This window comes from Calonectris borealis, chromosome 15 (genome assembly GCF_964195595.1).
Source record: "Calonectris borealis chromosome 15, bCalBor7.hap1.2, whole genome shotgun sequence".
NCBI lineage: Eukaryota > Metazoa > Chordata > Aves > Procellariiformes > Procellariidae > Calonectris > Calonectris borealis.
In genome coordinates, this window is record NC_134326.1 from 12,148,050 (window position 1) to 12,163,963 (window position 15,914).

The window sequence follows — 15,914 nt, forward strand, 5'->3', positions numbered from 1 at the left end:
TCATTTTATTATCATTCTGGCTGTGAGGCTGTTTCTGGCCTTGCTACCGTTCGTGCAGATTTTGCCTGAGCGTTAGCAATGCAGGCAGTAATTCAGAAACAATTCATACGACAACGGAAGTAAGAGGTAGTGTTGCCCACAAAGAAACCTTATGGAAACAGCACAATTCTCTCAGAAACTGGCAATTCTTGTGTTCTTCCAGGTTCTGAGGGTATGCTGGTTTGGGCCTTTTTTTCACTGTCTTCTTTCTGCATGTGGATTGGCTCAAATGCAGATGGTATCAGTGAAGAGGAATTTTGGTGGAAATCCAGAGTCAGGAAGAATAATGTAATTTTTAGCTGTATTCTTTCTGTATTTTTTTAAATCAAGGAAGAAAAAGACAGCTAGGGACCATCTGATCAATGACCCTGTCCCCCATAATCACAGGCAACCCTGCAACAGATGGTGCCTCTCTACTTAGACAAGGGAAACTTTTCCAGCTAACATAGAAACTTTCAAACATTACAGATCCATAAGCAATTGTGTTGATAAAAGAGAATAAAAAGCTAACTCTACAGACAGAATAAAAACCTAACTCTACAGGCATCAGGGAGAAAGGAGTAAGTGGCAAAGAGCATATATTGGGACACCATGAGTATGAAGATATAAATAATCTCAATGAACTTGCAAGGGGAATCCTCTGTTGAGTGACTTGCCCAGGCAGCTTTGTTCTGGAGATGTGGCTTGAAGCTATCCCAGTGCACTAAAGGAAAAAAATTGCCCTATATTCTAAACCTCCTGACATCTCACCCTGGTAGGTGTCTGCGGCAGGGACTCTAGATGGGAGGATGTGCAGAATAGCTCTTTAGTCTTGCTCAGTGTTTCAGCTGCATTCACAGGACAAATGGACCCCAGCTCCCCACTTTGTTCCTTTAATGTCTGAAATATAAATCTTGTTTAACCTTTTTTTAGAAAACGCACTGTGTTTTTATCCCTGAGCCCACAGGAAACAGGTTGGTTCAGGTAGTTTATTCTCCCTGCCTATGGAATCTGCTTGGGGATCTTGTCCTGTCTAATTTCAGCCTTGCTGCTCAAATATCATGTGTGAAAGCTCTGTCCTTCCTCTAACAAGATTGTGAACTTTTCTTTTGCTTTGTCTTCCTCTCTTCAACCAAACAGTCTCATCGGGGAAAAATAGGGAGGAAGGGTAGATAAATGAAGCTTTACTTCCTTAGTTGGTCTCTGCTAAATATCCTTGGTTTTCATCTTGCAGATCATCAAGCTTGAAAAAAATGGGAATGGGTACCACTACATTCTGGCAAATTTGGTGAGTTTCCCTCCTTGGCTTTTTTTTTTCAGTACCTCATATTTTGCAAAGCACTATACTTACAGTTACTGAGCTGGAAGTCTTTTTTCTAATTAAGCTTTTGATTAGAAAAAAATAGCAAAGTCCTTTGCGGCGTTCTCACTTGTGGTGTTTTCTGTCTTGAGCCAGCAAGATTATCTCCAGGGTATCTCCAAGGTTGCTGGATTATTTTTTTTTTCGCCTCCAAATTCAATCTGCATCTTTTCAAAGCCAGTTAAGCCAACTGTCAACTAATGCTTGTTGTGATAATGATCTTTTTTTGCATGTCATGGGCACCTGGGGTCCTGGTTTTGCCCTCCCAGCTTCTTTCACTCAGGCCACCAAGAAGTTGTTGACTATTGGTAACATCTGGCATTTTCTAACAAGTTTTAACTCCATTTCAGTGTGTGTCCCCCAAGTGAAGTGTTTTGCAGCCATCCTGAGAGCCCCACTAAGGGCAGACTTGTTAATGATGATGCACCAAGATCCCTCTGACCTTCCAGTAAAAATAACACATATACCTATTCTGCAACTTGGTGCCAAATCAAATCTGACTGTCATGACTCTAAGGAATGAATTGGATTTAAAGATTTCTTTAAGGAAAGGATTCTGCCTTTAATGCAGGGAGGTGCTGCCTGAGGACAGAGCTGTGCTGGGCAGCAGCAGGGCCATCTTTCTGAAGCAATATGCTGTCCTCTCCTAGGAGGCTGGAGAATTTCTCTGCCTAGGGAGGTTTGGGAAGAGGTAAGAGAGAGGAATAGCCTCAATCCATAGGGCAGCTGGAAGTTTTCCACAGCAGAGCTCCTACCCTCTCCCCCCCAGATGTGTCCGTCCATCGGGGGCGATGCACAGCAGAGGATGGGCTGGTGTCAGCAGCCTGGGGCTGAGCTGCTCCCCCAGGACCCGCCACGTCCGTGCGGGGTCTGGAGCCGTTCTTCCCTTCCGCAGCTGCGTCTGCGAGGCAGCACGTCAGGCCCAGGGTAATTAAACTTTAAACTACCAATTAGTCAAGCATTCGCTGCGGTTCTCCTTCTCTCAGTCCCAAGATAACTCTGTAATTTACAAGACAAAAATGGCCACATAATTACCCCACGATGGCCTGACACTGACCCTGCACTTCTGCTGGGTGCCTACCATGTAATTACAAAGTTAAAAATGTTACGTTGTGCAGGGGGAGACATGCAAACTGTAGAGCAGCCAATAACTTCGGTTTATAATTTTTAAAAAAATATTATTTGCTGTAACCCAGGTCCCAGTCCTCAGATGTTTTTGAAAGTCCCTTCATTAAAATTAAGCAGGGAAGCTATCTGGAGTAGCTGGAGTGTGCGTGTCTGTGCGCTTTTACGTATACGCATGCGGAAGGCTAAATGAGAATGCTATCACTACTTCTCCCTGCGCGGTTTCATAAGGATAAATACATTACAGGCATGAGGTGGTCTAATACTCAGGTGTTGAAGTTATGAAGGACATTTCCCTCTGTCTTATGATGCTACTCTCTCCCACCTTCAGCCTCAGAAAGCACACTTTTCCCATCTTTAATTTGTTTTCTTAGCCTTTGCACAAATGCTGAGAGGACAGAGCTGGCTGGAAGAGGCTGCATACTCAGCCAACATGGATTATAAATAATTAACTCAGAGCAAAAGGCTTTTCATTTCCCCAGCCCCTCCGCAGGGAGATTCTACCTCCCAGGCACGGCTCAGAGGCGGCTGCTTTTGGTCCCCGAGACCCACAGGGTCTGATGGGACTCCAGAAACCACTGTTACTAGCTGTGCTTTTCAGGCAGCTTTGATTTGGGAGGAGGAGAAGAGTGAAAGGATTTCGAGTTCTTTCCTTTGGTCTTTCCTGCTCCTTAAAACCCAGCATTGCAAAAGAGTCAAACTCCAGAGGAGGGGATAGTCAGACAACATGGGAAAACTATTTTTAAAAAAGGACTAAGGTTAAGAAGGCCCTTTCCAGGGCAGAACAAGCTTTGTGGTTCTGCCATGCACGTGGGCAGCTTCAGGCACCAGAAGCCAAATCAGTTTCTGTGATGTGCTGCACCCACACGAGAGCTACTCGCTGATCAGTTTGCAAGGAGAATGGCAAAAAGGCCATGAAGATCCCATGTCCCTGAGACCATTATTACAGTGAGGAAGGGCAGGAAGCCTCCCTCTGCAGGGATGGCCAGGGATGTTATAAGGGATTGGCAGAATGTAGGAAGTTGGCGTCTGCCAGGGTTAAACCATAGTGTGGATGTTCTCATCCAAGAGATCACAGTAGGTTTTACCTTCTTCTAAGGACATCTCATTGCTGGATTAGAGCCTTCAGAGGGTGTAACATGCTATAATTTATTCCCACTGACTCATACACATAGTGGATAGACCTTAAACACCCCACATTTTCCCCAGTAGACAAGTCCTAAGATGACAGGGCGTGCATTGCCCACACGCACACACGTACCCTCATGTGCACACCCGCACGCCTAGAAAACAGCCCAATTTTGTGGAAGTGGCTCGTTCTGGAATACTGGGTCATAAGAGAATAAATTAAGAACTAAAAATGGCAAGTGCCTGAACATTTCCAAATGAGTTATTTTTTTGTCCCCTGTGCTGACTGATGGAGTCCTGATTTTAGGACTCTCATCCTATATGAAGATAAGGCTCCCAGCCCCGGCTGGGACAGGCTCTGCCTTGCACAAGTCAAGTGAGCCCTCAGCTGGTTCGTAGCAACCAAGATACCTGCGCTAGCTGGAGCAGGGGGATGAATTTTTAATACCTGCCTTTTGCAACACTGCCTAACCTTCTTGGGCCCTTTCCCATGGGGAAACAATTATGGAAATGACACATTGGAAGCAAATGTTGGGAAATATTTATGGATAACCTCACTCAAATTCTTATTTTTGGCTATCTGCTTGTTCAGAGCTATACTCAGCCAGAAAATCAAGCAGCAGCACACTACTGCCCAGTTACAGCAGCTCCAAACTGGGGTTACATCCGGAACGCAAAGCAAGTGAGTTTGCAAGGCAATGCACAGGCTGAATAAGGCCTGCAAAAATCATCCATTTTGAACACAGAGGAATTCCCTGTCTGGTCACAGACAATTCCTGAACAAAGAGGAGAACTGGCTTGCATTAATCACCACTTGTTTGCCCAGCGGTTGCTGCCGGGTGAGCTGTAGTAAAGCACCAACCGGAATTTGACAAGTAGCAGCAAATGAAAGCTAGTATTTCCTAGCAAGAACAGCTTTCTTTTTCAGTGAAATTGCTGTTGCCAAGGTGAGACAATAATATTTCTGTGTTCACAAACAAAATGAAACCATTCTGCACCTTAGGCCATGGGCAAACATCCTTCTCTGAATCTGCTATGCCTGTTAAAGACACAACCTGTCTTGTCTCCTCAGCCCTGCCCGTCCCACGAAGGTCTGTCTCCAACATCACTGCCACGGGTAGGGTTCGTGTGAGCATCCTTGCCTCTCCTTGAGGCAAATTTGTCACTGTCTATGGCTTTTGCAAACTCATGAAAACCTGACCCTCGACCAGTACCCATTAGAGTTACCCCCATTAGCTTTTACCAGCTGCCAGCCTGGATGTTTGTCAGGTGTACCAGCACTGTGGGGGTTGCAATCATCTCTCTCTCTCTTTCTGTATCTTTATTTTTCTTTTTGGAACTCAAATTGGTTTGGCATCTTTAAGAAGTGTTTGTTTTTGTGAGTCTTATTTTTCTAAGCTTTGTTCTCAGCCTTTGCATCAGTGTAACAACCACAAAGAAAAGAAACACAGTCAATACCATCAGAGGAGCAAGCTTAGAAACTTCTGGGATTCCTTTCTTTTGATATTACAGACTTTTTCCCCATAACCTTGGCTTCATGTGTCTGTTTGCCCTATGCCAGGGGTGTAGGCTGGCTACTGTCAGTAGTGGGAGAACATCAGCTCTCTTGGGCAGAGGAAAATCTTTGTCTTAAAATAAGTGACATTCATGTGACCTGTTTTTAAAAGAAAAGTTTGAAGGACAGCTGCCACATACAGTGTTTTAGCCTTTTTTCCTTTTCTGGTGCATTAGTCCGGGTTGTTCTTTTAGCAAATGCTTTTATTTGAAGTTGAATAGATAAGTGTATGAGATTGCTGATGCTAGGGGTAGCAGGGAAGAGTAAAGATAAAAACGGAGTTGATTAGCAGAGGTAAGCATTTTTTTCCTGTGCCATTTTACATCAGCATGTGTCAGTGCTGAGTTAGACCATAGACAGTTTCACTTTGCAAGCAGTTGTGGTGGCTTTGCAGGTTACAGCACAGCAGCTTTGCCAGCAGAGTGGCTTGTGCAGGAGTCAGGCAAAATCTAGTGGTTTGATCCAGTTCACCTGTGGTTTAAATGGGCCTCTTGGATTTTTTCCCTGCAAAAATGGAAGGCAGAACTCCTGCACCACCAGGGCTGACACACGGTGACCTGAGACCAGCCAGTTGGAGCAGACAATGAAGAAGGGATACCCTCCCAAACTGGCTGTCAAAAAGGACATCCACATCCCTGGGGAGCAAAGTTCTCCCAGCACCAGCAGAGATCAGCTCCCCTAAAGCGATGCAGCATGTGTACATCCTGCAGCATGTGCTGTGGCCACGTGGGAAGGGTCTGCTGTGTCCGTGCTGGGTACGAGCCTAGTGCAAGAAGCTGTACCTGCCACAGCACAAGAGTAACGTGTGGTACTGGCCATGTGTCGAGGGCTCCGCTGCCTGCACCAAGCCTCTGATTCAGCTTGTCTGGAGCTAAAATGTTGCAATTGTCAGTCTCCCATCAGCTTGAAAGCTGCCACGTTTATTTTAATCACCCTCAGTTCTTAACACTGTCTCCTGCGCCCTGAAGCATCGCTGACTGAAGGTACAAACAAGGTCAGTAATACTCAGGTTTGCAGCACTAGCTGATTGGAAACTCTGTTTGGTGGGAGTTTCCAAAAGGGTGCGTACAGCATCGACTTCTTGTCCTGATAAGATCTCAAGATGCCTGGTCTTGCAAAAATTATATTCTTATGTTGGAAAGAGATGTCCTAAGTTATTTTTAGGTTTCTAAAATTACACCAGTTAGATCTTTCCTCTTTCTGAGAGGTTGGTGCAGGTAGACTCATGCAAAAACTTGGTTTTCCAGGCAGAGGAAGACAATATAATATATCCTTGAAATTTCTGAGGTCTGCATTTCACTTCCAAACAGCTTTTCTGTCCTGATTCAAAGATTATCAAGCAGAAGAAACCCTTATAACATTTTCTCATCTGAATTACTGATAGTAAAAGCACAGCAATACCCTGAACTAATTTTTGCTTGAATTAGAGTGTCTCATGTAAAAGAAAATAATCTGGTTTTGATACAAAAATTGCCCACACAGGAGAATACGAACTGCAACCTTGGCAGGATTTTTGCAGTAGCTAATGAGTGATTTACTGTGGCTTAAAAAAAATCACTGAGCATCAGGTGAGTAACTGACAGATTATATTACAGCCGTTGGAAGGAAAAATGTGTTTGCTCTCAGCAAAAGAGTGTTAAACTAACAGGTTTCCGCAGCCTTTTGCAGTCTCCTAATCCATTACCCCAGCTCAATTGGCAAGGGGTGACGTGTAAATCCGTAGTATCTTCCTCATGGTGACTTCATCAGTGCTTTTTTCTAATGGAAACTTGCCTAGCTTCAGCTTCTTCCATCAGATTTATGCTTCTGTTTGCTAGACCAAATATTCCATTACTGACGTTTTGGTCCTTGTAAGCTGTGATCAGGTCATCCCTTAATCATACCTTTGATTGAAGTCCTGGCATCTGTCACTACACGGCACGTTTCCCAAACCTTTGAATTAGTTTCTCCTCTGAAAGCTCTCTAAAGCACAAACATCCACCTAGAGCATTTGTCCCTCTGCCCGGACCGAGCTTTACAACAAGATGTGAATGATCATTTATATCCAGAATGTGCTGCAGCAGTAGGGTAGGGCTAATGAAAATAATACCACGAAGAAAATCTTATGCCTGTAGAGGTGTACCAAAAAAAGTTACTGGTCATCCTCAGCCCGATGTCCTTGAAGTCTGGATCCTCACCTGACTTAGTTTGCTTTGCATTGATAAACCAGGACAAAACAGACTTATCAAACTGCAGGATTGGGACCTTGTCTGAAAGTGTCCCCTCTTCCCATCTTTCTTTTCCCTTTCTTCTTCACTTACTTCTGTGTTACAGTGAGGACTCACATGTTTTGCTGCCGCAACGAGATTTGACATATTAATAATTCTGCAGAAGAGAAGACGACCTCTCCTGTTGGAAGGCATGCTGGAATGAGACTTGAACAGATGGGCTCTTTTTTGACGTACCCTCCTTATTAATACAAAGTGATGGGAATGAGGAATGATGCTTCACTGGAGAAGTCAAGCTGGAAGATAATTTGGTATATTAAGGATGCTCCGTCTGGAAACACTCGACTTCTTGCTCCCTGCAGAAAGACACTGGCATACCTTGGAATGACACGAGCCACTTTGAATTCACTCAGCTGATCTACAGCCATTCAGAAGCAATTGTTTTGCTTTGCAAAGTTTCTTATAATCATAAAATCTGCTAGCAGGAAGCAGTCTGGCATTGCAAGCCATACATGGATAGCATCTAAAGAGAGCTGGGCCAGTTTCCCGATGGTGCCACAGGTTTCTGTGGCACCCACCCAAGCTCAGGGTGAATTGCTTAAATGTTTTTTGCTTACAAAAGAATATTTCAGTGCACGACTCATTAAAAAAAAAAAAAAGAAAAAAATAGACTCCAGTCCCTTCATCGCAGGCAGAATGGGACTAAAAAACCTAACACTCATTCTTGGGGTGAGGGGACTGTGTTATGTTCAGCCAACAAGTCTTCTCAAGGCAATTCAAGAGAAAGGGGCATTTTCCATCTCCTCATTTAGAGATGAGCTTTGCTGGTCTCGGAGGGAGATGTGGAGGGCTCAGAAGATGCAGAGGGAGGACACAAAAAAACAGTGTTTCTCAGAAATCATAGAATCATTAAGGTTGGAAAAGATCTCTAAGATCATTGAGTCCAACCGTCAACCCAACACCACCATGCCCGCTAAACCGTGTCCCTAAGCACCATATCTACATGTCTTTTAAATACTTCCAGGGATGGTGACTCAACCATTTCCCTGGGCAGCCTGTTCCAAGGCCTGACCACTCTTTCCGTGAAGAAATTTTTCCTAATGTCAAATTTCTCCTAATGTCCAATCTAAACCTCCCTTGGCACAACTTGAGGCCATTTCCTCTTGTCCTATCACTTGTTACTTGGGAGAAGAGACCAACACCCACCTCACTACAGCCTCCTTTCAGGTAGTTGTAGAGCGCGATGAGGTCTCCCCTCAGCCTCCTCTTCTCCAGGCTAAACAACCCCAGTTCCCTCAGCCGCTCCTCATAAGACTTGTGCTCCAGGCCCTTCACCAGCTTCGTTGCCCTCCTCTGGACACGCTCCAGCACCTCCATGTCCTTCTTGTAGTGAGGGGCCCAAAACTGAACACAGGATTCGAGGTGCGGCCTCACCAGTGCTGAGTACAGGGGCACGATCACCTCCCTGCTCCTGCTGGCCACACTATTTCTGATACAACGTGGCAGTCTTCAAGGAGACTCCCTAACGTCCTTTCTCTCAGGAAAAACCAAGGCAGAACAAAGGCATGGAGATTTTAAGCTCTGCTGTGGCTGGGCTGCGAGGAGGTTTATGAGACGGTCAGCTGCAGCCTGCCCAGAACTCAGCCCTCGCTGCCTATTACTGCAGCTTCAAAGGCACGGTTATACTGCAGGAGGCACCCTGCAGGGAAAGTGCCAGCAATTAATACCAATTTAGTGAAATACAGAGAGAATTTGAAGGCATGGGGCAGTGGCTAGCTGCCTGTCGATGTCCAGGTACAGAGAGGAGGCTGCTGCTGTCTGCGGCATTCCCGCGGGCTGGGATGATGTCCCAGAAGGAGCAATGCCACCTGGTGTCATTAGTGTGGGAAGAGGAGGCAGAGGTTTAGAAAGGTGAGGCAGTGAAATACAAGGAGACATGCAGGGAACTAAATGATGCTGACAGATTTGAGGAGGGTCATGCATGAAGAAACAAGGCTTTCCCTACGCCGTCTGACAGCCGTCTGCACTGCCCACTCAATGTCTTGGCTCCTCATGGTGTTCAGGATATAAATAAGAATCTGGCTCATTTCTGGGGGACTTTCTTTTCAGGGCAGATCCTTCGTGGACCAGTTAATCAAGATGGATTCATAAGGCCCATTTCAAGCCATCAGTCTTCCTGCATTATGCATTTCTTTTGATGATTGAGCCCACAAGCAGTGGAGAGGAATATAAATGTGTGACTTGCTGAGACCTCTCCCAGCAACCAAGGCAGCGAATGGGACAGTAAAACAACCTTTGGCTGAAAAATGTTTTCAGTTTAAGAACAGCATAAAGAACAGATGCAGCAAGGAAAACACAATGAGGAAAAAACCCTTCCCAGTACTGTTCTGTTTTCTATTTGAAGGCATTAAAGGTCTGTAACAGCTGCCCATATTATTTACTAGCAGCAGGACTTCTGCATGTAATCGCTTTGTGAGGTTCATTAATGCAGAGAGAACAGTCCACGGTACGGGCTAAAGAGCAAGTTCCCTCCTTTGAACTGAGCCTGGCTGTTGCTCAAACTGTGTGTTGTAGACGCTGTGAGTCAGAGCAGGTGTGGAGGAGGGAGGCTGTCTCAGCCCATCAGCGCGGATGGGTCCAGATTTTTGTGGTTTATTGTCAGCCTGCTAATTTGATGGCATTCAGAGAAAGGCAGGCATTTTTCAGGCATACGCAGCGCAGGAGGCCGTATTCTCTGGTTTGCTGAGATGATTTTGTGAACTGAATTTAAGGGACAGCTAATCCTGCTGTAGGGCAGGGGGTGGGCTGGCTGATGCGGTGTCCCTTCCAGCCTGGTTTTGATGGTTCCCAGAGAGAACTGCACCTGCAGAAGTGTTGTCTCCTGTGGAGTACCTACGTCCAACAGATACATCCCAAATGGTTCAGGTCTAAAGAGCCTGAAAAAAGTCACATAACACCAAATTCCAGGGGCTCAGCTCATCTCCCTGAACAGTCCACTGTGCTCCAGACATGGCTGCAAAGCAAACTTTTTCCAGTATTCATTGGCAAATTTTTGAAATGGTCTTAAAAATGTTTGGCCACTCTATGGGACCACAGAGGTTCCATGTGTCGTTCCAGCACTGTTCGCTTCTTGCTGTACTTGATTGGATGGCAAAGGGAAGCATTTCTGTGCTAGTTCTTTCCCAAACTGGTTGATACTAAACATATTGCAGCAAAAGCATGTCTGCCGCCCCTCAGTAGTGGGTTGCAGTCTTTCCTTAGTAATTTTTTAAAAATTTGTCTGTTTTCCAAATATGGCCAATTGAAAACAAAATAAAAGGTCCCTTTTTTGCAACATGTGCCTATAGTTAGTACAAGGTGACAGATGATCAATGACTTCTTTACTTGCAAATATTGTCATTCTCCTGCTCTCGTGTTTCCTGCAAGCACTGACTGATATGTCAGAAAGACAGAAAAGCATATTTAATTCCTGATGTCACTTTGTCAATAGAAGCATTTTCAAGAGACAGTTTGCATAACATTTAATATATTCTTGTTTATATGTTAACCAGCAAGAATTCACCTCCTCTGGGAATTATTTTCTAAAATATCTGACCTCTGGTATTCCCAGTTCATTGGCTGTCATGTCACCCAGACCTGCTCTGAGCAGATTTCAGTGGCACAGTGACTAAAATGCCTTTGTAACTCGGACCATTCCTATACTGACCTTGTACTCTGGGGCATGTGGAGGAGGGATAACAGGTGAAAACAGTTATTTCAGCAGTTGATAAATGCCAAAATGCAAAGACATATTCAAGGTTAATGATGTCCTCTATGGTCCCAACTGCCTTAAACAGTTGGAAAGTCTTCAGAGGTCTCCACACTTTTTAGAGAACCTGAATTGTGTCAAAAATCAGTGGGGAAAAATTAGCACAATCTTAGGGAAGAAATAATTGCTTTTGCCTATTCAGATTATTTTAAAATTTTATATAAGATAAATCCCAATAAATATTGTTGAATACTTGCTTCAGTTTCGGAATTGTTTGGGGAAAACAGTGAAAGTGTTTTCAACTGCTGCTGTCTCGTCACTGGTGTCATAATCTTTTTTTGACTTTTCCTATTTACATCTGCTTGTTGAGGGGGCTAAAGACACTAGACATCTTACTCATACTCTGTTGTGAACTTGGACTTTTCTTCAAGCCTTTGTAGGCCTTCCAAGGAGGAGCTGGTGGCACAAACTTCAAGTTGCTGTGTGGTAGTTTCTTTTGACAGATCTTTTTTCCCTCTGTACCTCCCAGGAGCAAAATGTCAGTGTAATTTGGTTCTAGCCATGAATAACCAGTTGGCAACCTGTGAGGTCCCTTTTACTGAACCTTAGGAGCTCTGTGTGTCAAAAAACACTTGGACTGAAATGCATTAAGATGACAGGGACAATTATCCTGCTGCATTTCCTATTCATTAATCACAGCTCTGGCTTTCTGAAACCCCTACGCTAGCAATTACAAACAAGATTGATGTGGGTTTAACCAGCGTTCTAAGGAATACGTACACACAAAATATCACTTTTTTTTAAACCTAAATCACTGCACTTTGAAGCAAAACAAATCGTCTATTTAGAGCATCTGTACACCTATATCCAATCCTCAGCCTTCTAAGTGGGTGCCAAATTGCTTACAAAAAGCCGGAAGAAAAAGTGTGAAAGTCTTTAAAGACATCTTTGAATCACTTGTGACTCCCTCAGTCTGACGCTGATGTCAGAGGGCAATTTAGTCTTTTCCTTGCAAGCTGTCTGTTCCCAAAACAGGTTTCCATCTAATGGCTTGATCCTGACCTTGGAAGTTAATCAGCTAATTAGCTCCCTCAGCCTATGCACAGGGAGCACCATTTTGGGAACCTGACCAGTGTCTCATGGGAATAATGTGACTTGTCTTTTTTAATTCACACCATCATCATATGTTTGAGAGCAAGCTGGGGGAGAAAGCCAGTGGTAGGCTGCGAAGGTGCCTGCAGAGAACATGCACCAGCAGCACGTGGTGGAGGGCAGAGGGAAGGCAGAGCTCAAACAAGCTCTTCTGTTGCTCAAGTGATTGCATTGTGTGTAGTTCCCTTGTTCATTTTCCCTCATGTGTTATGATTGCTAATGATACTAGGGAAAATAATTGACTGTATCTCTTGTGCTTGTATTCCAAAAGAAAAAGCACCAGACTTCAGCCTGTCCCACACACAGCAGCCAAGCAGGAGGGCAGAGCCTCTGTTCAAGCATCTGCTTTGTGCAAGGAAGCACAGCAAACAGCTTTGTATAACAGGAGTGCTGAAGAGATACGATCAAAGCTGGGAGACCAAAAAACGGCCTCTTCTCCATATTGCTTGCAGTGTATCTCTAATTATTTTTTGCGGCTGACTCAATGGGAGTGACTAATTCTACAATGCCACCCCGATACATGTGTATTTGCGCACTTGTGTTCATCACATGCAGTGGGCAAGAGGTAGGGAAGAACAATAAAGAAATGAAAGAAATGTATTTCATTAGTAATCTGAAATCCAAAAAAGTACCCTTTTTTCTCCCAAATTAGTAAATTCTATAACCTGTCTTTTCTAACAAACAGGCTCCTTTGGCAGGCTGACTGACCACTGCTTGATCTGCTGAAAGTTCATTGTTCAAGATTTGTTTTTCCCTACAAATTATGACTTGGAAAGAAGTAGCTTCTCCATTGGTGGCTGAGTGCATAAAAGTTAGAACTGGGTGAATAATTCTTTCTAATACATTTTGAGAATTTTGTTATTTTCATCCAAGCATTATTCGGGATATATTTTTCCGCTATTCTGCTAGCTTTCTTGCAAATGAGCTGTTATTAATACGAGTATTTTGTCTCCCTGGGTGGAAGCTGCAGGATATGTCCAGCTCAGAGCCTGTGAGAAAGGCAAGTTCACTGTGTGCTCAGTGAAGTGGTGCCTCTCTTGAATTGGACCTTACCTTGCAGAGGGAAGAGATTTTTCCTAAGCTAGCTGCCATATGCAGAGGTAGGCAGGATTCCTCTTATCTACCCAGAGGTGTTCCTCTAATGAGCTTCTCCTGTTTCTCTCCTGTACTAGGGATTCATGGATATTGACCTGACCAAATTCAAGGAGAGCGGAGCCAATGTAACTGGCTTCCAGTTGGTGAATTACACGGATGCTGTTCCTGCCAGGATCATGCAGCAGTGGAGGAATAATGATGCCAGGGAGCATCCTCGTGTGGACTGGAAGAGGCCAAAGGCAAGTGGTATAAAAAAAAACATTTAATTTGGGGTTCATCTGGCTCAGTTCAAGCTATGCTTACCTTTTTGTGATCACACAGAGCTCTTTAATCTCACTCTGAAAACCTGTCACTTAATATAATTATGAACATTATCTGTTCCAGGTGCCTCAGCATTGTCTAAATTTTACTAGGCAGTAGTTGCTGCCTGCTAAGAAATGCACAAGTTAGCATATTCACTCAGTCTCCCAGTTTTTACCCTCCTCAAAACTAAGGATTAAATATCTCATTATGTTCAGTACATAAAAAAGAAAAAGCCTCATTAACTCCTTAACCTTTGACTTGTTTACTACATATCCAGTGATAATAAAGTCTTTCCAGATGTTCCTTCTGAGCATTTCAAATCAGTGTGTACAACAGAGGGGAAATATATTTTAATTCCTAACACAGTCAGAAGACTCTGAAGCTGTCAAGGGGCGGGCGGAGGGGCGAGGTTGTTTTTTTTCTATCTGACATTTGAAAACAAATACACTTGTGACAAACACTCAGCAATAGAAATGTCAGCTTTGGAAATATTAGTTTAAGAAAGTTGCAAGCAAATAAATCAGTAAGTGATCATAAGAAAAAGAATTAACTCTAATGGTTACCGTTCATGCCAAGAGTTTTACGCTGGTTTCTGTACAAGATTCTGCTTGAATAAACTCATCTTTTGCAGAACTTTTGCCCATTGAAGTAGAGTTTTCTGGTCTCCATCTGTGACCAGAAAGAGTCACTTGTTGCTTGTTTTCAAGTATCTCACATTTACACCGTATACACTTAAAAGTTCAGGTCAATGATTCTAATTAAACACAAAGATTTGGTTAACAGGTGAATGGCTTTTAAGGCTGAGTCCTCTTCAGGGAGTGCAATCTGAATCCGCATCAGGAGCTTCTCCTTCACTCTCCCATCCTCTGGGAGAGAAGGCACCAACTTTCATGAGTTAACAGGACAGTAGTGATTACAGGGAGCAAAAGGCTTTTGAACTTCATAGATGGAAGGACAAAACCAGGACAAATCACCTGAAAAGTTGCTGTGAGGTGAACCAGTGTAGCACACCCGAGGTCACCTCACCCTAACAGGCAACGTACAACTTCTCTTCTTTTTCTAGTACACGTCAGCCCTAACTTACGACGGGGTCCGGGTGATGGCAGAGGCATTTCAGAACCTGCGGAGGCAGCGGATTGACATCTCCCGTCGCGGCAATGCCGGGGACTGTCTTGCCAACCCGGCCGTGCCCTGGGGACAAGGCATCGACATCCAGAGAGCGCTGCAGCAGGTTCGAAACCCAGCCGATGTGTGCACTGTGGGCACGGCTGAACGTAGCCTGTGGGTGAGGGAAAAGGGGTGATTAGCAGCAGAAAAAATCAAACAAATCGCTTAGGATGAGGAACTGACCCTTCCAGATTAGAGCCAGGTCTCCTAAAGAGTTCAGGGGTGCATCCAGCAAACTGCTTCTCCTGGTACCATCCGACGTGTCCTTGCTTTCTGTAATTTCTGTTTGAAGTTCTGGGAAAGAAAAGCCAAAATATTATCCCATAAAATCATGGGTCCCTATTTTTATCCTCCCCTTCCCAAGAGAGAGACCTGCTCAGACTATATTTTTTGCAGTTTCTTCGACTCTCTGTGAACTCAGCTTCAGTTCCAGACTGCTAATGAAGTTTGAAACCATGTGAATTTTGCCTTATGAGTTGGCTGTCATCAAAATGTCCTCAAAGCCCAGATTATAGCTTGTTTCAGACTGTGAGGATTTGTAGAAGTCTTAATAATAGCTGTTTAGATAGTTTATTCCTTAAATCTGATAATCTTGCTTTTTCATCCTGCATAAAAATTTAGATTTTTGAGTAAACAAAGTAACTACATGAAACTTACAGTGAGAGAGAAAAACAATACACTCCTACCAAAGACTTAGAAAGGTAGAACATTTCAAAATGTCATTAAATTTCAAGACCGACATTCATTTCTAACATTTTTTTTTCAGACAAAAATAGATGGATTCCTTGCAAATACTGCTAGTTCAGTGTTATCCAAATATAGCTTATCCCATCTTTCCTTAACTGTGAAGAAGGCAAGAAGAACAAAATTAATTTGGTTAATTTGCATCATATGTAAATTTCCCCAAGTATTTTGTTTGGATTTGGTTTTGGCTTACTGGTAAACAACAATTCCTTTAAAACCAAATCTTGCATCTGATTTGATTTTATTGCTTGGATTCAGTTTGCTCCCAAGCCTGTCATTGACTTTCTGTATGACCTTGGGCAAATCACTTGTC

General features: G+C 43.8%; 1 protein-coding gene across 2 annotated transcripts in view; it reads left to right on the forward strand.

Moving 5' to 3' along the window:
• Window positions 1-15,914, forward strand: part of GRIA1 (glutamate ionotropic receptor AMPA type subunit 1) — a 127,729-nt gene that overhangs the window by 66,233 nt on the left and 45,582 nt on the right. For both annotated transcript variants that reach the window (XM_075164227.1, XM_075164229.1), the window contains exons 5-7: window positions 1,253-1,306; window positions 13,465-13,626; window positions 14,754-14,921. In XM_075164227.1, the coding sequence (XP_075020328.1) occupies window positions 1,253-1,306; window positions 13,465-13,626; window positions 14,754-14,921 (384 nt within the window). The remainder of the gene's footprint in view (window positions 1-1,252; window positions 1,307-13,464; window positions 13,627-14,753; window positions 14,922-15,914) is intronic.